The 24,042-nt window shown below is 41.0% G+C and overlaps 1 protein-coding gene across 1 annotated transcript in view; it reads right to left on the bottom strand.

Moving 5' to 3' along the window:
* Window positions 1–20,990, bottom strand: part of TMEM236 (transmembrane protein 236) — a 36,580-nt gene extending 15,590 nt beyond the window's left edge. The window contains exons 1-3 of the mRNA XM_060659236.3: window positions 20,621–20,990; window positions 9,150–9,222; window positions 5,083–5,224 (exon numbers count right to left, since the gene is read on the bottom strand). Coding sequence (XP_060515219.2) covers window positions 5,083–5,224; window positions 9,150–9,222; window positions 20,621–20,877 — 472 coding nt within the window. The 5' untranslated portion in view covers window positions 20,878–20,990. The remainder of the gene's footprint in view (window positions 1–5,082; window positions 5,225–9,149; window positions 9,223–20,620) is intronic.
* Between the last annotated feature and the right edge of the window lie 3,052 nt (window positions 20,991–24,042).

The raw sequence follows: 24,042 nt of genomic DNA, 5'->3' as shown, positions 1-24,042 counted from the left end.
GGGTATTAAGAACACTACACAGTAGGAACTGGACCGGGGCCACTGCGAGCAGATTTATTTGAAAACCTTACGCTGCCAACATCGTACCTGGCACCTCTTACTGATGTGACAGTGGAAACCACCTCGTGCGCAGCGCTCTGATGTTTTCCGCCCAAATAGCCTGTCGATCTCACTTCTAGCAAGTCGTCTCTGTGCACATACCCCCAAGGCAGCCAAACCATCGTGCTACGCCCGTTTGTAAAATCCCCTATGAAGGACCCCCCCCTGTATTCATCTGCATGTGCAGCCAGCCCACAATAGTCCCGTTTCTTCTGGCAAGTGTCGTTGCCAAGGAGTCTGGGCATGTGCAGATGCTCAGGGTCTTCCGAGGACACTCTGTGGTCATCCAGTGACAGTTAACTCTCTCTGTCCCCGGCCTCTGCTTGGCCGGTCACCTCGGAGTGGCTTGTAACTCACATACACAGCACCGGGTCCCCCAGACACCGACCACCTGCACCAGCCATGCCTGTGCGCCCGTACATACGGCTCACCCCCACTGCTCGACTCAAACCACATCATCCTGCTCATTCTCACCACATCCTTCTCCTTTTTTTTCTGCAACCCTTTTTACTTCTGAACAAGAGTCATAGAACAGTTGTTAAAAACCAGGAAAAAAGAAAATCTAGTTGTCCAACAACAGGGTTAGTTAAAAACTCATGGCTAAATGAGTCACAGTTCATCAATATAACAGGATACTATTCAACTAATAAAAAACGATGATACCACCACATATTTTTAAGGAAAAAAGATGCAAAATAGGTTTCCTTGAGTCAAGCATGCCCCTGATGATGGTATCAGCTATCAATCTGTAGTTTATAGAATCCTGGTGGATTTCCATTTTCTTTTTTTGCTTATGAGTATTGGACAATCTTTTAAAATAAATATGTATTTGGGGGAAACAGAAAACATTAGAAATAAAACAATTTCAAACTGGAATATTAAAAAATGGATCTGGTTTTTCATATGTCTTGGGCCTCAAAACCTGTGTGTGCCCCACCAGGTTGGGTTTGTTCTACCTGCATTGCCGTAATGTGGTGTACGTTAGCGTGTTGTGTAGCATTGTATCATATCCCCAAAACAGCAGCCTTCACAAGAACTTGGATGAGGGTGCACTTGGTCTCTGGGTAGGGCAGCATCATGATTCTCAGGGAGCCATGGGCTGGAGAAGTAGGGAATTGGCCACCTGAGTTACCGTACTGCCCTGTACCGAGAGCTACAGCTTATGAATCTAAATGAGGTCTGAGATTAATGGTTTTCAGACATTTAGCAGAAGAACCATTTTTCTTTTTTTACAAATGAAATCTGACACAAACCAATGCCGTGCCGATGTGGTTCAGGTAGGAACTGGAGCACCAGTGACTCTGGTTAAGCTTCCCCTTTCTGCCCACGGACCCCTACAAATCCGCTCTGTAGGTTTCTGAAGTTTACTACTTGAGAAACAAACAGTGGCTGGTTTTAAGAAGGCAGCTTTCACCTCAACAATAGATTTTTCCATTCAGACTGTGAAATCCAACTGGTTATTTTTGCCCATTTATTACATGCAGTCCTGAGTTTCTTAAGGCCCAATCTTCCTTCTGTGTAGAAAGCCTTCTTCACCATATCTGCCTAAACTCCTACAAATCCCAGATATTCCCTTTAGTATTTTTCTGACCTCCGACACCTTAGATAAAATATTTCTTCACGTGTAGCCCCATAGTACTTTAACTATGATACTCTACTCTACCACTTATAACATGGTGCTTGAGGCAGGCTTAGGCTGTTCAAGTGAGTCCCTACAGGTAGAACTGAAACTTTGCGTCCAACCATTGACTTGTTTGTGTGTCTGTTTGCATTCGTAGGTTTTTATGGAGGTTAAGGAATCTGGGTGGGGGCAAAGGGAACCTAATAGTGACCATGATTTGGGGTTCAGACAATATAGGTTAAGACTGATGTAAGGAGAAACTAGGATATTCCCTGGGAGGCAAGTCATAGCAGGATGAAAAGTGTTTAGAACACAGAGTCAGGCAAGAGTGGTGGGAAAATAGCAGGCCAAGTTGTTTGTGTGTAAGAATGACGAATGGAAAAAAAGCAGGAGCGATGGAATATTCAGCAGTCTGGACCAATAAATGAGACCACAGGAGACTCACCTTAGTTCTGGGAGAGGGAACAGTATGGAAGAGGAAGAAAGATGGGGGCCCAGTCATTCATTGGTTGGGACTGAGCTAACAAAATTCAAATAGAAATACCCACATACTAATATGAGCTGGGGACATTCAGGCGATACACTGTATTCTTACTATTTGTTCCCAAGACTGGGACTTGCCATTATTAGGTATGACATCTGCGAGACTGCCATGCATCAGAGATCTAGGTACCAGAAAATATTCCCGTGTGAGGCCCAGGCTATGTGAAATAATGCATGGACATGTTCTGACATGATCATCACTTGATACTGAGATATTTCAACTGGTAACAGAAAGTTAGTGGAAAGGACTCCTTGATCCCGTTAAGCCTGCTTTAAGCATGAGCACTCTTTTTTAAAAATATAGAATAACTTGTATTTAAAATTTTAGTAAAGGAAAAGCTACACAAAGATCAAGCTTCTGTAGCTTGGAATTAAGGTGGATGGGATGGCACAAGGGGGTCCATAAATCTAAGCACTGCAGATTACCTTAGTTTCCTCTACTATAGGATCATGGCTGTTACAAGTTGACCGATGGGTATGCCTTTCAAACTCTCTGGACCGAGCACAATATATTACCTTTCCCAACCTTTTCTAAAGGGAGCCAAATGTTTTTAAAGCTCGTTCACCACCCACCCCTACCTAACCTCTTGGATTCTAAAGTACCACATGCAACAACAGCATATTTTTAGCCTACTGGTTTATGTTCAGACTCACGTATTACAATTTACATGTTTATGACTTTATGTATTAAGTTCCAGAGGATAAATGATAACACTCCCTAAATTCAAAGCTCACATAATCCATTTTGTTAGTATGCATGTTTAAAATAAGTAAAGGGGACTATTTGAGTTCAAAAGCTTGCACAAAAATTAAATGCATGTATAATTAATATTTGCAAAGGTGTTTTGAGTGAATGCTAGTTTTTTAAAGTGGGACTTTATTAAAGGGTAGAGCTATTCAACCAGACATTAGCCTGCTCAAGTTTGGGCAGTGAAGAGCTCAAGAAGGAGGCTCTTCAAATAAGAAAAAGCAACTGTATAAAATGTTCTCAGGTCTTATCTCCAAGACTGACTTCTTTGGGGTTTTCTTGTGTCAATGCTCAGTGTCATTGTCATTTCTGGATACAGAGAAAATTCTCCTTTAACAACCAAACTCATCACTTAAAATATAACTTGTTCCAAAAAATGTAATGTACATTTTTTATTTTAATTTTTTATTTCAGAGATAGAGCGAGAACAGGGGAGAAAAGCAGAGGGGAGGGGGAGAGAGAGAGAGAGAGAGAGAGAGAGAGAGAGAGAGAGAATCCCAAGTGGGCTTCACACTCAGCATGGAGCCCAATGCAGTGCTCGATCCCACCACCCTGGGATCATTACCTGAGCCAAACCAAGAGTCGGACTATCAACCCACTGATCCCAGATGCCCTTACATGTACATTTTTTTAAAAAGAGAATGTTCATGGGGCTCCTGGGTGGCTCAGTCGGTTAAGCGTCCGACTTTGGCTCAGGTCACGATCTCGTGGTTCATGAGTTCAAGCCCCGCGTCGGGCTCTGTGCTGACAGCTCAGAACCTGGAGCCTGTTTCCGATCTGTGTCTCCCTCTCTCTCTCTCTCTGACCCTCCCCCGTTCATGCTCTGTCTCTCTCTGTCTCAAAAATAAATAAACGTTAAAAAAAAAAAGAGAGAGAATGTTCACTAAGAACTTACACAGAATGTTCACATTAACATGGAAGGTTATTAACACGGAAGAATTTTTAAAAACAATCCATTTTCAAGATAGGTTTGCATTGAGAAGGAATCTAGAGAAGTAGCAAAGAAAGTGGCAATTCCCAAATCTCCTCAGTTTGAGATAAATACCCTGGACTCTGGAGGGCAGATGTAACTTGAGGGTACCTTTTCCTCATTAGATGGCCACTAGCTGCCTGCCACCTTAGCTACCTTGTCACCTGTATTATGTTAAACATAACAACCATCGTCTCCCACCTAAGGACAAAGTGCAAAATATGAAGCTCAGAATCTCAGATTTCCTGGTGGCCTCCAGCTCAGTTTTATTTTTCAATTTGAGGAGTAAGAGTGACCGGAAGGGTGGTGGCTCATGACCCATAAGTGATTCTCTGGTCTTTTCCTTCCTGGAGGTAGGAATCATCTCTATTACTCTCCAGAATTCCCCTGTGACTCACTCGCTTTAACCCATCCACCCCACCAGGAAGTGATTCGACAAAACCTACCCACTTCACGTATAAAATCTTGGTCATCCAATAACGATAGCATACACATATTATAAATTATCACATGAAATTAAGTGAAAGTTGAAGAAATTTAAGATCAACTGAACAAAATACTCAATTAACAAAGTATCTTTTTTTTTTTAAGACCAACCTATATTTAGTTTTGACTGATCCCTTTGGAGGAATGTGGTATATCTTGGTTTTGGTAGTGTGATCTTTAGCTTTTTGACAATCTGCAATTAAAAACACATAATTCTCTAGGACATAACATCAGTAGTCACATAATTTATATCAAAGATATCCAAAACTATATTTATTCATCTAAACTGAAAGGTTTTAAGGTTTCTAAAAATCTAAATCTATAATAATTTACTTAGATTATTTTCTTGCTAGAGTAAACATTAAGGTTTTTCTTATTAAATATTTGCTAAGTTTATTAATTTATCAGTACTACCAAAATACAAATAAGAATAACTATTTAGCTATCAAAGTAGTTTTTAAAATAATTATATTTAGATATCTCCATTTCTAATCTTCTAACTGTAATGTTAGAGGTAAGAAAAGGTATGATAAACATGTCAACAGATAAATGGGTGACAGAAAGGTAAACAGTATGTCAAACTTTTAAAAATATTACATTTAAAAGAATACTTACATTTTTGCCACCTTCTAAGAGAATATATCCTGAGTTTTTCAATAATATCCACCACAATCAAGGAAGTCAGAACCAGAGAAACTGGCAGATCAGGTAAGGTATCAGGTAAGATATCCGCAGAACCATTAATACTCTTTTGAACCTGTTTTCAGAAAACCATTTAGAAGCATTACTTCTTTTGTACTGTCTTTGTTTAAAATTCTTTTAATAGTCTGGAAGCAACATTAAATTAATTACAAAGACATTTACTAAAAGACTAGAAGCTTGATTTCCAGCTTTTCAGGTAATCAATCCCATTGGCTGTTGAAGGATTTGTAAAGATGTAATAAAGATTCTTATCAATGGAAGAGCTTTCAGTTCAAGAGAGAGCTTGGTAAATACGCACCAAAATATAATAGCAGGCTCCTGGTAATGGTGGGATGGGCAATTTCTTCCAACCCTACTGCTAAGCAGAGCCTCTGAGAGTGCCTACGTCAAAGAATTAGGGGGATAGATATTGGAGTTCAGGGTCCTCCAAGAAGAGAGAGCCCAGGTAAACCCAGCCAGGTTTTGGGAGACTTCCTTCATCTGATTATGGTATCTACATAAAAACTTATGGCAAGCATCATATTAGTGGTGATATGTTAAGAGTTTTTCCTCTGAGATCTGGAAGATGACGAAAGTGCCACCATGATCAATTCTATGCAACGCTGTACTAGAAGTCCTAGCCAGTGTAATGAGGCAAGAGAAAGAAATAAACACTGATCAATTCTATGCAACACTGTACTAGAGGTCCTAGCCAGTGTAATGAAGCTAGAGAAAGAAATAAACACTGCAAGTATTGGAAAAAAAATAAATATATATCATTATTCATAGACTATATAATTGTATATGGGGAAAATCTCCATATGCAATAAAGGGAAAATGAGACTAAAAAAAATGATACCATTCAATGCAACCTCAATCAGAATTCAAAGTTTTTGTGGAAAATGAGAAGCTGATTCTAAAATCCATATAGAAATAAAAAGGACAAGGCATTTAGATGAAAAAGATATAAAGATTTACTCTTGGAAATATGAAGAGCCATTGTAAAACTACAAGAATTAAGTCAGTGTGGTATTGGCATAGGCATATAAAAGTAGGCAGTGGACAAAACAGAAGGCTTGAAATAGACCATGTATATATACAGAGTGATTTATAACAGAAGCAGCAGTGCAGAAAAATGAGGGAAGACAGACTTTTTAATAAATAGTGCTCAGTGCATTGGATGCTATTTGGAGGTAAAAAACGGACTCCTTACTGCACAACATATACAAATATTAGCTTCAGATGGATTGTGAATCTAAAAGAAAATGGCAGGGGCACCTCGGTGGCTCAGTTGGTTAAGTGTCCAACTTCGGCTCAGGTCATGATCTCATGGTTCATGGGTTCAAGCCCCACATCAGGCTCGCTGCTATCAACGCAGAGCCCGCTTCAGACCTTCTGTCCCCTTCTCTCTCTGCCCCTTCCCCGCTTGTGCTCTTGCTCTCTCTCTAAAATAAACATTTTTTAAAAATTAAAAAAAGAAAAAGAAAAGAAAATGGTAAAACATATAGGCTTCAAAGTATAATATAGGGGAATAGCTTCAGGACTTTGAGGGTCAGATTCGCAGTACGACAAAATCTCTTTACGTTGCCAAAATTACTATATCCATGAAAAAAAAAAAACCACTGGTAAATTGGACTGTTTTTAAATTAAGAACTCTTCACCCAAAATACCATTAAAATATTAAGTCACAAAGTGTGAATATACTTGCAATATATAAAATCAAAAAGGGCTTGAGATCTGAATATATTAAAAACTTCTGAATTGATTTTAGAAAGATAAGTAACACGATAGGGAAAAAATGGCAAGATGAAAAAAGTGCTCAATTTCATTAATTTTTTTGATGTTTATTTATTTATTTATTGGGCGGGGGGAGTGGGCATAGAGAGAGAATCCCAAGTAAGCTTCATGCTGTCAGCGCAGAGCTCTTCGCGGGGCTTGATCTCACAAATTGTGAGATCATGACCTAAGCCGAGATCAAGAGCTTAACCAAATGAGCCACCCAGGTGCCCCTTAATTTCAGTATATTGGGGAATGACAATTTAAAACTATAATGAGATTCAAGAATATATGCCCAACAGAATGGCTAAAAGACTTAGAATGTAAGGCTAGCTAGAATATGCAGCAACGGGTATGCTCATTCTCTGCTAGCATTAAGTCTAAATTAGTAGAATCTCTTTGGGAAACTGGCATTTTCTGCTACAGTTGAACCTTTGAATATCTATGTCCCATCAGTTATACTCCTGCACATTAAATGAAATTCTTGCATACGTGCATCAATAGACATACTCAAAGATGTTCACAGTAGCATTATTTATAATAGCCAAAACCAGAAACAACTGAAGTGGGCATCAGAGGCAGAAGTGATAAATAAATTGTAACGTATTCATACAATGAAATGAATGAATTCACTCCACAGAATGAAAACGATGGAATACCATTGTATACAAAAGCCTGAATGACCCACACTTGTGAAAAAAAGAAGCCAGACACATATTAGGTAGATAGAAGAGAGATAAATGACAGATATAGATAGAGAGAGAGAGAGATAGAAAGGTATATAATTTTATCTCCAATTATAAAAAATTCAAAACAGACAAACCAATCTATGGAATTAGAAGTTAAGATAGAAATCATTGCAAAAAACATAGGGGTGGCTTTTAGGGAACTAGCAAAGCTTTATTTTTTGACCCTGAGTAGTGTTTACACAGGGGATTGCTTTGTGGTATTACATTAATATTGTATATCGTATGTTTTATGCACTTTCTGATTTGTGTGTCACACTTGAGTAAAAAATTAAACAAAAGAAGGAAAAAAGCAATAGTGGGTAAGGACGTAATAGAAAAGAATCAAAAAGGGCAATCATACTACAAATGTGTCATCATTTTAGGATAATAGGTTTCCTTAAAAGGTTGTACGCTAGGTGGGGGGAAGGTTGTACACTGAATTTTTAAAGGTCTAGGGAACCTCCTACATGCTTTCCAGAGTCTTTTGGGAGGAGGGAGGAGAAAATGATAAATCTAGATTAAAATATTCACATATTGCTGTTTGATGCAAAGCACATCTATAGAGCCTTCCAAGGTTATTCTATACATTCACAGACTGTCCAAATGTAGCATCTAGGACACATTCTAACAATCATGTATTTCTCATGACGTCATACACTACCCAGGACTCCCTCCCCTCATGACACCTATCATAGCTATTCTAATAGCCGACTGTTTTTCTCTCTACTATCAATAAGCAATTACTCAAGGCCAGAGACTCTCACATTTCCAGAGTGTTGTATCTCATTACCTAGCACAGTGCCTGGCATGTGATATGCACTTAATAACTACTTACTTGACATATAGATAAAATATAAAGTACTTTAATTTTTTCACTTTGGAGACGTGAAAATTACATCTTTCACAGCATTGTGCAAATTAATAAGGTTAACAGGGCATTCTTCTTTGAACTTGTCAGATAATAAAATTCTCACAGCCTGAAAGTTCTGCCTCTAATATTACTGTCCTGTAGATGCCTGTCTATCAGAATCCTTTTGAAGCTGCATTTAGTCAAAACATAAAGTCAAGCTTATTTTCAAATAAATCTCATGTGCAAATCCTTAGACAATGGATATATTATTAAAGGTCTGAGAACGTGACGTGTATTCCCTCTGGATATTGTTTAGAACTGAGGACACTCGAAAAACATTAGGTGAAAAGCGGCAAATGTGAATCCACTTTTAAATTCCTTGCTTTTTTATGATCTTGGAATAACGTTCCTCTCTTTCACACACACACATAGAAGATTTTTTTTTTTAATTGGTTGCTAGACCTTCTTTCACAATCACAGAGGGGGAAAAGTGATCTTAGTACTTTAAATATTCATATTGCAGCTTGGAAGAAGACTGGATAGAATAAACTTTAGGAAAAATTTCGGGCACACCGTTCTATAATATTCCGGTAATAGAGGAAATTTTAAAATCTCAAAATCTTGCAGAATGAAGAAAAAATCCATACCTCAGTCCCTGCGATAGAAAAGCTGAAGCTGGGAAGTGTGGTGAGTATAACACACATCATCATAACAGGTCTCCTAGCAAAGGACAAAAAATAAGCAAAAGCAATAATGTACAAGATCAACAGTTCCGGTTACATTTTGCTAATTTAGCAGTTCCTGTTCCATTCATCTCTCATTTTTCTAAGAAGCTACTACTTCCCTATTTCCATTTCCCAAATGTTTCAGTATGGCAAAGGGGAACACATGCAAAACCCAGAATATTTTCTAGAACAAAGGTTCACCACCTTTGTTCCAGAAAAAATAACTAGCCAGCCATGGACTTCCAAAGAGCATCACCGTGCAAGACAAATGACATTCAACATTTCCATAATTCCATAACTGGAACCCTGCCAAAAAGTTTCAGCTCTGGTGACCAACTGAAAAAAAGAATGTGACTTTTTTTTTTCTCCATGTTTGTTTATTTACTTTGAGGGGAGGAGGGGCAGAGAGGGAATCCCAAGCAGGCTCCAGGCTCAGTGCCACACCCAACACTGGGCTCTATCCCATGACTGCAAGATCAGGACCTGAGCTGATATCAAGAGTTGGATGCTGAACCGACTGAGCCACCCAGGCACCCCAAGGGCATGCCTTTCTTAAGTTATATTATACCCTATCATAACATTGATTTTTTTTTTTAAAGAAGACATTTAGAGATGCTGTACCAAGAATGCCTTCATTTAAAAAAAAAATTAATGTTTATTTACTTTTGAGAGAGAGAGAGACAGAGTGTGAGCGGGAGAGGGGCAGAGAGAGAGGGAGACACAGAATCTGCAGCAGGCTCCAGGCTCTGAGCTGTCAGCACAGAGCCTGACGTGGGGCTCAAACTCACGAACTGCGAGATCATGACCTGAGCTGAAGTCGGACGCTTAACCGACTGAGCCACCTAGGCACCCCACCAAGAATGATTTCAAATGAAAACATGTGGATATTTCTTACTTGAACTAAAAAAAAAATCGTGTGATTGATATATATATATATATATCTATGTATATATATATATATGTATATATATATATATATCTATATATATATATATATATATATATCACACGATTTTTCACACTGGTTTTTGGACCACTGGTTTTTTTCACAGTGGTTTTTGGACCACTTCTTAAAGCCTTCATGAACAATTAATCAAATAGTTATTGAGATATAATACTTTATGACTCTATATCATAATATCTTATGACAGAAAGAATTAAAATGCTCACTTAGCATTATTAATTGATAGGAAGACAAAAGATGCTCAAAGCTTTTCTATGATGAAATATTTACATTTCTGTTCCTTAAATACACATTTTACTAATTACACTTATATGATAATGTGTTTCGAAGTACAAAAAGTGCTGAACTCTTTCAAATAACTAACGATTTCTCCTTGGTCCTGCCATGCTTCTGTTAATCCCATCCTTGTCTTAGATGTTCTAGGTATAGACATAAGTTAGAGGGCAGGATAGACCCGTCTCCTAGCCAGACTCAGTACGACCTGCTAAAACCAGAGGTACAATGGGGTTTTTGAGAGGTAGCTTTGCCTCCTTTTCTGGTCCCAGATCCAGGTTCCTGCAGCACCTGGCTCTGGCTGGAGCCTTCATGGAGCCCTCTTCTTCTCAGCTTGTGCTCTAAAAGATGAGAGTGCCCCAGGGATTACTCCTGCACCTCCTCTTTATGCCTAATTGTCTCAAGCAATCCCATGGCTTTAATTTTATTTTAATGTTTATTTTTATTTGAGAGAGAGAGAGAGAAAGAGTGGGGAAGGGGCAGAAAGAGAGAGGGTGACACACAATGCAAAGCAGGCTTCAGGCTCTCAGCTGTCAGCACAGAGCCCAACACAGGGCTTGAACTTATGAACTGTGAGACCATGACCTGAGCCGAAATCAGACACTTAACTGACTGAGCCACCCAGGTGCCCCTCCCATGGCTCTAAATATCAACCACTTACCCAGGACTTGCATATATATACATAGACATAGATATAGACACAGACATAGACATTTTTTTTTTTTAGCTCTGGGGTTGTATGCCCAACTCTGGCACCTCCACTTGGGTGTCTAATGGGCAACCCAGATTTAACATGCCTGAACAAAGACCTCACATCCCTGTTCCAATCATCAAATGCTCTCTGGTTTACTGCAAGTAGATTTACTGAAAGTACGTGTCACATCCATCCTTCGCTAACATCATAGCTCATTTACCATCATGTCTCATCTTCCAAGAATTTCCTATCCAGTTTCCTGTTAATATTTCTATTCTTGCCTAGCAACGTTTTCTCCATAGAGCCAACTGTTATATTTTTAAAATGTAAAACACATCTTATCACTGCCCTGCTCAAAAATCTCCAACGATAAGGGGTGGGGTGAATGAGGAGTTAGTGTTGAGTGGAGACAAGAATGAAGACGAAAAGGTTCTGTGGACGGATGGTGGTGATGGAACAACAGTGTGAATGAGTTTAATGCCACTGATACGTACACTTAAAAGTGGTTAAGTTGGTAAATTGTGCTACGTGTATTTCACACAAAGTACACACATCTTTGCATCTTACATATTTTTTAAAAATCTCCAGTGGGTAAGCAATGTAACCGGAACAAATTTGAAACCTATTGCCCGAGCCTACATGTTCTACATGACGTGGTTTCTCTTCTTTCTCCTACTCTCTTTCTCACTTAGAATGACTTTCCTCTCCCTGAAACCCCACTTAACTCCAGCCATACTGGCTTTCTGGTTGTGTCATGATCACATCAAGCTTGCCTCATCTTCAAGTTGTACACTGTCTCTACCTTCTGCCAGATGCCCCCCATTCCTGGATCTTCCATGTTGGAGCCCTGTTGTCATTCCAAATTATATATATCTGCGGCCTTATGACCACCTGAAGTTCTGCTGATTATTTCTTGTTTATTGTTTCACACATTCCTCTTTGCTGATCCTCAAAGTAAGTTCCGTGGAGGCGGGAAATTTATCCGAATGGTCTCACTACATTATCTCCACTAGCTAAAACCACGTTTTTGGAGCCTTTTTTTGTGCAGTGAGACTTCTGAGAATCTGGTAAATCCGATGGACCTTTTTCAAAACAGATTTCTTTTTAAACAAAAACAGAGCAATTATGTTGAAATACAGTATTCCAAATTCTTTTAAAAATTTTATACAGGGATATATGTGCCCATCTATGAACACGTTGTCTCCTTATCTTCTTTGGAACGCTCAAGAGCTAGTGGAAACTGAAATCATTCATAATGTCAAGGTAGCGAAGATCATTAGCCATATTAAGAAATATCTGCAACAATTGTAATGTGGTATGAAAAGATCTAACATATACGATATGAAAAGATCTACTTAATGAAGTTATTAGGTTCTGGTACTTGTAGTGTGCTTTGTTACCAACATGCAAAATGGAAAGAAATGCTAGTTTTCAGTTAGAGGCTACAGGGAAAATGAAGATGCAACCTGTTTCTAATCCAAGTTCTGCATCTTATGTATCCAGAAATAATGATAATCTGTATTTTAAAATCTTGACTTACTGCTAACATAGATTTATTATAATTTATTAATAAGTGTTGTGGGTTAAATTATGTTCCTCCCCAAAGATTATGTTCAAGTTTCAACTCCTGGTACCTTACAGTGTAACCTTATCTGGAAATACGGTCTTTCCAGAGCTAGTAAGTTAAAATGAGGTCATTAAGGTGGGCCCTCATCCAACGCGACTGGTGTCCTTATTAAAAGGGAAAATTTGGAGAATGTACAGAGGGAGGATTATGTGAAGAAACGCAGGAAGACACCATGTGACGATGAAGGCAGAGATCAATCAGGGTGACGCATCTGTAAGCCAAGGAACGCCAGAGTGCCGGTGAACCACCAGCCCTCAAAAGGAACCAACGGACACTTCGATCTCAAGATGACTAGCCTCCAGAACAGGGACACAACACATTTGTCACCCAGTACTTTGCTATGGCTATGCTACAAAACTAACACAGAGCTTGCTCTACAGGTAGGGGGTACCTACCTGGTAACAAATACCTAAAATACCTAACAAATACCTAACAAATACCTAAAAATGTGGAAGTGGCTTTGGAACAGGGTAATGGGTAATCTAGAAGAGTCTGAAGACACATGATAGAAACAGGCTGGACTGCCTAGAAGAGACTGTTAGAAAAATATGGGCATTACAGGAGATTCTGGTGAAAGCTAGGAGAGAAAAAGAGGAGAGATGTAGAAAAGCCTCTAACAATCTTAGAGAATACGCGCATTGTCCCAAACAGAAATGCTACAAACGTGAATGTTCAAGGTGTTTCTGGTGAAGTCTCAGGCAGAAAGGAGGACCATGTTGTTGGCAACTGGAGGAAAGGTGATCCTTTCTAGAAAGTGGCAGAGGGGTGCCTGGGTGGCTCAGTCGGTTGGGCGTCTGACTTCAGCTCAGGTCATGATCTAGTGGTCCATGAGTTCGAGCCCCACGTTGGGCTCTGTGTTAACAGCTCAGAGCCTGGAGCCTGTTTCAGATTCTGTGTCTCCCTCTCTCTCTGACCTTCCCCCATTCATGCTCTGTCTCTGTCTCAAAAATAAATAAACGTTAAAAAAAATTTTTTTTTAAAAAGAAAGTGGCAGAACCTTGGCTGAACTGTGTTCTGCTGGGTAGAAAATAGAACCCACAGTCGACGAACTCAGATATTTAGCTGAGATTTCTAAGCAAAACACTGAAGGCACTGCTGATGATAGCAAAATACAAGAGGACAGGAATAAATTGACGAAGGAATTGTTAGGCAAAAAGGAACCAGAACTTAGTAAAATATAAGAGGAGAGAGAGAGATAAATTGAAGAAGGAATCGTTAAGCAAAAAGGAACCAGAACTTGAAGACTTGGATATTTCTCAGTCTATCCATATTGTAGAAAATGAAAGGGTGTGTTCTAGAGAGGATACTAAGGGTGTGCCTTGTGAACCCAATCACCTATCTCAGCAGAAATACTGGCACTGCCAGCTTGGACTAAAGGGGGACAGAGATGGGACAAAAGGAAGGAAGGCTGTTAGACTTCTGGGATGCAACAGGCAGGAAATGGGCTGGTGGGGCTACTTGGCTGTGAATGTGTATTATCCTCTGAGATGGCTCTAGGGGACTGAGAGGCTCCACTGCAGGCCCAGAGGCTCCCTCCTTAGACCCAGAGGCCAGGAAAGGAAAGGCTCTCCCATCCTGAGGGCAGAACGTCCAGCCACAGAGGATTATTGTCAAGCCTTACAATTTAGTGACATTTGCCCCGCTAGGTTTCAGTGAATCTATTCTGCATGTGGGAAGAACATGAATTTGGGGGAGGGCCAGAGGGCAGACGGTCACAGGTTGAATTATGTTCCCCTAAAAGAGACATGTTGAAGTCCCAACCTCCTAGTACCTCAGAATGGGACTGTATTTGGAAATAGTGTTTCCAGAGGCAATAAGTTAACAATTAGGGTGGGCCCTAATGCAACAGGACTGGTGTCCTTATGAAAAGGGAAAATTGGGAGACAGATACGCACAGAGGAAAGACTATGTGAGGAGATACAGGGAGGAACACTATGCGACGATGAAGGTAGACATCAGGGTGATGCGTCTGTAAGCTAAAGAATGCTAAAGAGTGCCAGCAAGCGACCAGAAGCTGGGAGAGAGGCCTGGGACGGATTCTCCCAACAGCCCTCGAAGGAACCAACCAACACCGTGATCTCAGATTTCTAACGCCCACAAGTGGGAGACAATACATGTCTATCATTTAAGCCCCCACGTTTGTGGTAGTTTGCAACAGCAATCCTAGGAAATCTATACAATGAAATTTATGCTGGAAATGCCACAGACACATCTTTGAAGGGGGACTCACGCTAAGGCTAGTGCAAGGCTTCAATGAGAGCACAACACGGCTGAGGAGAAGGACCTGTAGACATGGTGTAAGTCCGGATGGAAGATGAGTTAGGGCACTACAGAGCTCTGTGCGTGTCTGTAGTAAAGCATCAGGAAGAAGGTCTCCCCCAGGAGTAGGCCCACGAAGAAAGACCTGAGTTCAAGCCACGGTGAGTTAAAGATTCCTATTTGTGCGGCAAGAATTCTGACCATGAGATTTCTCACAGGGAAAGCACAGGGAACGGAATGCATCAGATAATAACTTGGGAAACCACTCTGCTCAGAAACTCCTAAACATTCTCGATCGCTAGCTCTTCAAGTCAAGGCTTCCTTCCTTGTCTTTCAAGGCTTCCCACAATCTGCCATTAACTTCCCAACAAAAAACACTAACCCCAGTGAGCTCATGCAACAAGCCAAGTTCTGCATTCATCCATTCACCCACTCATCCAAGCCCTTGTTAAATGTGTGAACTACACTCAGTTGTAAGGACAGAAAGACACGTAAGGCACAGTCTGGCTTTATGGCACTTATAGGCTCAGGAAGTTGCCTAAGCACAAGATGAGGTAACCGTGTGACAAGAGCAAGTTTTTCTAGGAGTTTTAGTCTCAGTTATGAGACTCCGTTATGAAAGTGACACTGTTGCAGTTGAAGTCAATACCTCACACCAATAGCTGCATCAACAGGACAGCTGGGTATCAATGAGATCATGTCTGGACATTAACAAGCCAGTCATCATCCCAAGGAAATATGCAAAAGGGAAAAAGGTCCAGAAATCACAGGACAAGAATACCCGATAAAGCCTGGACACTGGAGAAGAGAAGACTTCGCAGACTGCCATGGGACGTAGTTGAGATGTGTATACTTTTAAACATTTGAAAAACGTTCATATAGACACAGTGAGCTCAGGAAAGTCACCTCTGGAGACACGGTTTTGGGACTGATCATCATATAAGTGGCATTTTATATTATGAGCCAATGAGAGTACTTGCAAAGCAATAAAAAGGGAAAAATGGGGCAGGGGGAAATGGATAGAGCTCCTGGCCATGGCCAAATTCACTGGCATATAAAGGGAGGGCAGGGGCGCCTGGATGGCTCAGTCAGTTAAGCTTCAGACTTCGTCTCAGGTCATGATCTCATGGTTTGTGGGTTCCAGCCCTGCGTCAGGCTCTGTGCTGACAGCTCAGAGCCTGGAGCCTGCTTCCAATTCTGTGCCTCCCTCTCTTTCTGCCCCTCCCCCACTCGCACTCTGTCTCTCAAAAATAAATAAACATTAAAAAATTTAAAAAAAGTTTTAAATAAGAGGTCCATTGTCTACCCGCATCGTAAGAAAGAGTGTCGTAGAACTCTCAGGTGCCTTCGAGCTTTAGGATTCTATGGTATAATGCCAATACCATTGTACAAGCAAGGGGAAGAGTCGATTTTTAAGGGGCAGGACTGATGTGCAGAAAACACTTTTCATGAAGATTTTTACTCTGTCAACAAGGACTGCAAAGGAAGGGGGATGGGGAAAAGAAGCAAAGGACAAGACACCAGCTGGTGAAGGCTACCAGAGCCCCAGCATCAGTGAAGAAAATGTTCTTCATTCTTCCCTGAACAAAACCATCAGGACAAATGATGTGACATCGGACTTGAATGTATGAAAACGTGGGGAACCATGGCCATGTATGATGGCCCTGGAAGTTAGTGCCTCACTGGGGTGAAGAAAACAGTCATGGAGAACACAGAGGTGATGCCAGAGACACTAAAGAGGGAGAATTAATGGAATTTGGTGACTTATTGCACAAAGTGGGAGAGAAAAGCACGTGTAAATATACTCTTTCTGATTTACTGGATACGGTGGGGCAAGGAAGAAAAAGCCTGTAGTCAAGTATCGGAAAATCATTGCTACTGAGTAGTTAAGGAGAGGAGAGTCCACTGGGAGACATGGGAGTGCTGTTAAGCGCCCATGTTTAGTTCACGGTGATTAACGGATGACCTTCCCGGGACTGAAAAGGGCAAGCTCTACTTCCTTCAGTTTATCCAGCCCGTCCGGCAGTGCCCAGATGTGATTCGTGCTGTGCACATGCCCTGTGTGTGCCACTGTGGAACAGTAAGGTGTTCAAGAGATCAGGCTGTGGAGACAGACCCCCCTGAAGTCAGCGTGGGCTCACGGCTCATTTGCTGGGATATATAATTTGGTGTGTTTGTAAATAGCTTTTCCTCATTCCTCAAATCATCTCCCTAGCCTATTACGAATTAAGACAGGCATCCCTGAAAAGAAACAATCATTCTAAAGAGAATGAGGAAGTGTCCCACAAAAGTAAAGAGCACTGGATTAAAGTTCAGGCTCTACTGTTGATTTAGTGTGTATGTCTTAAGCTCTCTGACGCTGTTTCCTTCCTTACAAAATAGGAATTATATCCCTTGGTCAACCTCGTAACCCTGGTGTGCAGGTCAACTGAAAAAATAAAACATAATAGCACTGTATATATGCCAAATGCTTTATAAGATATTCGTTGATATCACGCTATTGGCCTTCATTTTTCTCGAAGGATAAAAGAGACCTCCAAGATTTTCTAAGTTCAAAGAGTATCACTGATGGCATATAATTTTCTTCAGTTTAATCAGCTTTATCATCAGTTCTACTATTTCTTATTTGGAGGATTAAACAAGATCATGTTTTAAATGGAAATACTAAATTCAGCCTGAGGTAATAACAATAATATGCACTGAATCCTTCCTATGTGCCAGGTATTATTACGCTTGGAACTTTATCTGCATAATCTTATTCCGTTTCTTAAAACGGCACTCAGGTGAAAAACCGAGGTTGTCCCCATTTTGCTCACGAGACAATTACAATTCAAAGAACTTAAATAACTCATACAAGTCCTCGCAGTCAATGTCAAAGCTGGGATTTGAACTCAGGTCCGCACCTCTTAGCTGTGTGGCCAGGACATACACTCTACTAGCTGGATAACTCATTCTCTCCTAAATACCAGATTCATGGGGCTAACAATGCCCATAGGAACCTACAGTAAGAGACAGCAATATGACAGCGCTCATGAATGAGGCTATGAGGAAATAATTTCACAGTTTCACTGAAATTACAGATAACCTATAGTGTATCTATTTAGAACACCTGGGGCCAGCCACACCTGCAAAGGAAAATGAAAGGCCAGAAGAGTGTTTCCCTGAAGAATTCACTGAAAGATGTAATTGGGACAGCCCAGGACATGTTAGCCCAAGGGGGACACGTGAACCAGATTTATAAAGCAGAACGTGCACTGGAAAGTAGAAATAAATGAAGGACCACACTGCCTTCCTTACTCTCAAATGCCTCCAGTAGATTCGGACCTTGTCACTCAAAGAGGCAGTTTAGGACAGTGGCTGAAATACCAAATATGGAGTCAGAAGGACAGAGGTCCAAAGTCTCGTCCTCTCACTCACTAGTTATTGACCAGGGAAGTTGCATAACCCTTCTCTGATAATAAGTTTCCCTTTGGGAATAATAATGATAAAATCATGAAAATAACTCCCTCACAAGATGGTATAGAAGGAAATGAAATTCACATATAAATCTCTAAGCACATACGTGATCAGTAAAGAAGCAGTTATAACTTAATGATGATGATGATGGTAATAACTGATATGGAAGGTTTGCTGCCTGAATGATATTCAGAACCTAGGATCCTAGAGGTTTGAGTCAATGGCAAAAAAAAAAAAAAAAAAAAAAAAAAAGAATCAAGGAGTGCCTTCCGGGGCTGGAGTAAACTAATAGAAAGCCACTGGTCATTTGGGTGTTCCATTCTTCCCTCAAAACTCCCAGCCCAGCTAGGAGTCCTGGACAGTCAAAGCAACTCCTAGGTGATATGAGGAGTGGAGGGCCCAGCTGAACTCCAATTCCACTTGACAGATATCCTGAGGATTCGGGTCAAGGTTTGGAAAATCCTTAAACTGCACCGATAAACGCGGTGTAAACCAAATGGTTTGCTTCCGGAAACCCTTCAAGATCTTTGCCCTTGGGGAACTGAAAGTCCCCCCGGGCAAGTTTCATGGAGCCACATCCTAAATCAACACCTAAAGGACATCTTGAACTCCACACTTCGGCTCTCCAGGTCTGCATCCTCCCAACAGTATTTCTAGCTAGATTTCCGTATCTATTATTTTTACATTTCTGCCCTTGTTAAAATCTCTGCTGCTTGCTTTTCAAGTGGGTTGATGTTGTTTGACTTTAAAATAAAAGATCAGCCTGAAAGAAGGGTTAACTTATCAAAGAAAACTAAGAAGTCTTAGATGAGTAGAAATCTGATCTAAAGTTCCAAAAGGGGAATGCCTGGGTGGCTTAGTCAGTTAAGCATCTGACTCTAGATTTTGGCTCAGGTCATGATCGCAGAGTTCTTGAGTTCGAGCCCCACATGGGGCTCTGTGCTGTCACTGCAGAGCCTGCTTGGGATATTCTCTCTTCCTCTCTCTCTCTCTGCCTTCCCCCCACTTGTGCTCTCCCCCCACTCTCTCTAAATAAATAAATAAACTTAAAAAAATAGTGGCATCTGGGTGGCTCAGTCAGTTAAGCATCTGACTTCAGCTTAGGTCATGATCTTACAGGTTGTGAGTTGAGCCCCACTTTAGGCTCTGTGCTGACAGCTCAGAGCCTGAAGCCTGCTTCGGATTCTGTGTTTGCCTCTCTCTCACTCTCACTCTGTCTCTCCCTCTCTCAAAAATAAATAAACACTAAATTAAAAAAATTTTTTTAAATAAATAAATATCTGAAAGGAAAAATATCTTAGTATCTGAAATAATTTGTACTCAATACAGGCGATACAACATTAGCTAAACTGTTAAGTTAAAGCAACATTAGATCTTAATTTATTTAAAATATTTCTGTATTATTATTGAAATAGTCCCCCCCACCACCAGGGTAAAAAAATTTCCTAACATAGTAAAGTATTATTTTTAAAAATCTAAACGAAGGAACTGGGTGCTATATGTAAGCAATGAACCATGGGAATCTACCCCCAAAACTAAGAGCACACTTTACACACTGTATGTTAGTCAATTTGACGATAAATTATATTTAAAATAATAATAACAATAAAAAATCTAAGCAAAGGAACCAGTTAAAAATCTCAGTTGGCTAAAGGCCAAAGGATGCTTCAGACCCGAAAAACAATGCAATTAGACATTTCAAAATAGACATTACTTTGTTTCGTAAAGTAATGTAAATGTTTGTAAAAGTAAAATTCCATATTATCATTCTATAATTAAGATTTCTATAAATTAGCTGTGATAACTTTATGCAATTCAGTGTAAAAAGGAATTAGGGCCAACATATAGTACTCAGGGTATCATAGACTCATGCTAACTACAAACTTACGAATACATGTAATTTGTTGCTAACAGGCAGTAAAAAAGGCCCCTATAAAAATATAGAAGATACCATAATATCAACACAATTATAGAAATGGTGACAATGACTTCTCATTAATCATAATGTGCATATACATTATGTACATTTGTGCTATGCTAACATCCCTACACATAGCACCTGAGAAATTCTCTATGAAAGCATCACAGAGATTCCTTGCTTTAAGAATCCTTTTACTTACCATCCTTTAATTTTTTTGGAAAAGGCATGCTTCCTGTATAAGAGAACTTTTATGGGAACCCAAATCAGCAGAGTCACTGAAGCCACATAGGCAATCGAACAGGAAACAATCAGCCAATAATGTGTTTTCTCAGGGTTCCCCGTCGTTGTTTGATAGGTGGTGGCAAACTGTTCCACAATCACAAGCGTGGGAATGGAGAAAGCAGCAAACTCGAAAAGCTCAAAAACCAGGAGCTTGATCAGTTTTCCAGAAACCATCCTGAGGAAGGGCAAGCTGCTGAAGATCAAACACTCCCCCTTTGATGGCCAGCAGCATATGGACACAGATACTCAACGACGATTAAGTTCCTTGTACCGAAATCACCAACCGGTGACTTTTTATTCTTTTATTGACCCTCATATGGTTCAATGATCTTCCAGCTTAACAAGCAAGGTCTCTTAAAGAAACAGAACAGTTGTGGAAATGACCACTTAATGTGTTTGCACAGCCATTATTCAGGGTCAAATGAACTTCTGAATGTTTTCGAGGCACTGGTGAAAAAGCAAGTCTTTGTAGCTTTGATTGCTAATTTGAGCACAGAGAAAAATTTATGCAATATTTAAACACCTGTTAAGTAGAACCACCAGAATCACCTAATTTTAGACTTAAAGGAGAAGAAGAGCTGTAATCCAATCCCCTATTTTTATATCTAAGCAAATCCAGGCAAAAAGAGATACCCCAAACCTGTGTCTTCATCGTAGAAGACTACCCCTCGCTTTCCTTCAAAGTGCTTTGAGAAGGGAGTTTGGATTCACATTGCCAACCTCCTAACCACACTTTTTCCTGGTACTTGAACTATTGATTCTTGCATATAAATTGCCACTGTGGCACAGGTTAACATTTTTATTTTGCTGGTCAGGAAACGAACACGGTGATGTTAGAAACCTGTTATCAGGATTAACATATTAACAGCAGCCTATATCGAGTCCAAAAGCATATCAAATATTTAAAAGGCAACAATCATCTCCATGAATATCCTTCCTTCCAAAACTTTTGAGCTCCTATGACGAGCACTTTGCTTTTGTTAGGTGCTGGGGTGTGAAGGTAGGTGAAGGACAGTAGGTTTCTGCCCTAAAAATGCTCACAACCCAGTGGAGAAAAGAAACCCGTGAACAACCAAAATAACTGAGGTCAGAAGTATAACGTAAATGCTATGGTAACTTAAAGCAGAGAACTTCCTCTTCGGGCTGTGTGAAGGGGAGGGAAAGAGAAGGATGAGGAGGCAGGTTTTGGGGCATCAGTGACATTCCAGATCCACACACACACACACAAAAGACAGGAGGCCATAGTGGTTCTGAGAATCTGGTGTCGTGTGGCAGGAAGTAGGGACAGGTGATGTTAGGATTGGCTTTGAGTCGGAATGTAAACATTCCATGAACGATTTTGGTGTGGGGTGGTGTGTGTGTGTGTGTGTGTGTGTGTGTGTGTGTGTGTGTGTGTGGCAGGCAGTGAAAAAGCAACGTCGTCCGGACAGAGGAAGCACTTACTCCATCATTTGGAAAAGGAAGTGAGTGCTGGTGTGGAGGAAAGGGCAGGAGCAGCGCCCACCTGGAGGAGGGAAGGCAGCGGGGAGCCACAGAGCACCCGGAGGGAGAGCCTTGGCTACAACCAGTGAAGGAAGAGGGGGGAGGAGAGCACCCGACCAACAGACCCCGAGTCTGATTCCTTCCACATGCTTGCCTCTTTAGACGGCTTGCCCTGTGCCTGCTGGCAGACTGACACAAGCCAGTATTTTTCTGGGTCCCTCGGGCCCTCTGCAGAAGGGGCCATGCGTCGCCTGGCTGCCCAGTGAACCCAGGACGCTGGCGGCAGCTCTGAGGGTTAACGCCTCCTGCCCTCCCGCTGCAGAATTAGGCAGCCGCGTCCTCCAGCTACTTTATCTGGACTTGAACAAAATTTCTATTGAAGGGAGACGAGACGCAAATTATATTCTAATCTCCTGGCCCTCTGTCTCGAGTCATCAGTGCTATGCTGTAGGGCAATTTCTTCCACAGACTTTGTACATTAATAGGAATTGTGACCTGAGCATCTGAAGACAGTTGTTGAATAAAACTGCCTGGCTCCACGCAAAAGGACTCTCGCCTGGGTCTATAATTCCATTTGAAATGCTCAATTTTTATGCCCACGTAGGGGAATGTAAGAATGACACGCGCTCTGTATGTCTCACCTAGAATTTTCCTCTGGTTCCTAATCTCTCTTCACCTTTACCTTCAAAGACAACATTCGTGTGACGGGACCTGTTACTGTCCACGACATGAACTGCACTGATAACAGTACTTTGTCGGAACAGGAGGGAGGCCGTGATTTCCACCTTCTACCGACAATAAGCCCACCCCCATGTAATGGAACAAACACCTGTGTTAACACTGTTCGTGGAACACTTTCTACGAGCAGATCATGTAGAGACACAGTCCTTCCTTACATTCTGACTGGGGAGATGTTACAAATGCACAGGTAAGGTCTGAGAAGGTGTGATCCTGGAAGGTCAGGATGCTTCTCCAGCCACATCTGGATGAATAGGAACCCTGGGCTACAGAATGTCCCTCCATAACTGGGCCACTTGCAGCTGCTTGGAAATGTGAACTCAGACACATAGGGAGAATTTGGTCAGTGGAATGAAGGGAGGCCATGACTCTGAGTCAGGATTAAAACAACCCAGACTGTACATGCTTGTCACCCTGGCCTGTTACTGATACTGATACTGATATTGATACTGATACTGATACTGATACTGTCACCCTGGCCTGATACTCAGGACTCATTTGCTGAATGAACAAATGGAAGCCAAATGGTGAGAGAATAGAAGAGTGAGTACACAGAGGGTGAGAAGACAGGGAGATGCCAGCACATCAAAAAATGCCAGACCCTCCATTGTGGAACATTCCAGTTCACATGTATTCTTAAAAACAGGCTCTTTGTTCTTTGCAACTGAAAGAGCTTGAGTACAACACAAAGGAATAGATTTCAGAGTAGGGGCCAAGGGACACCCGGGTGGCTCAGTCCATTAAGCGTCTGACTTGGGCTCAGGTCATGATCTCACAGTTCGTGGGTTTCAGCCCCGCATCTGGCTCTGCACTGACAGCTCGGAGCCTGGAGCCTGCTTCGGATTCTGTGTCTCCCTCTCTCTCTGCCCCTCCCCTACTTATGTTCTCTTTCAAAAATAATTAAATATAAAAAAAAGGGTAGGGGCCAATATTACACAAAAACAATATGTAAAATTACTGGGCGATTCAGAAGAGAGGGTTGAAAAAAATCAAAGCAGAGTTGATCAGAGAGGTCTTCTCAGAGGAGGTGAGTTTTGGCCGAATTGATTTTTGTATTGACTCAAAGCAATATCCATATATTACTACAGCAAACTTCTCTGTATCATACAATGACATTTT

This window comes from Panthera onca, chromosome B4 (genome assembly GCF_046562875.1).
Source record: "Panthera onca isolate mPanOnc1 chromosome B4, mPanOnc1 haplotype 2, whole genome shotgun sequence".
NCBI classification, from domain to species: Eukaryota; Metazoa; Chordata; class Mammalia; order Carnivora; family Felidae; genus Panthera; species Panthera onca.
This window is presented reverse-complemented; position numbering and strand designations above follow the sequence as displayed.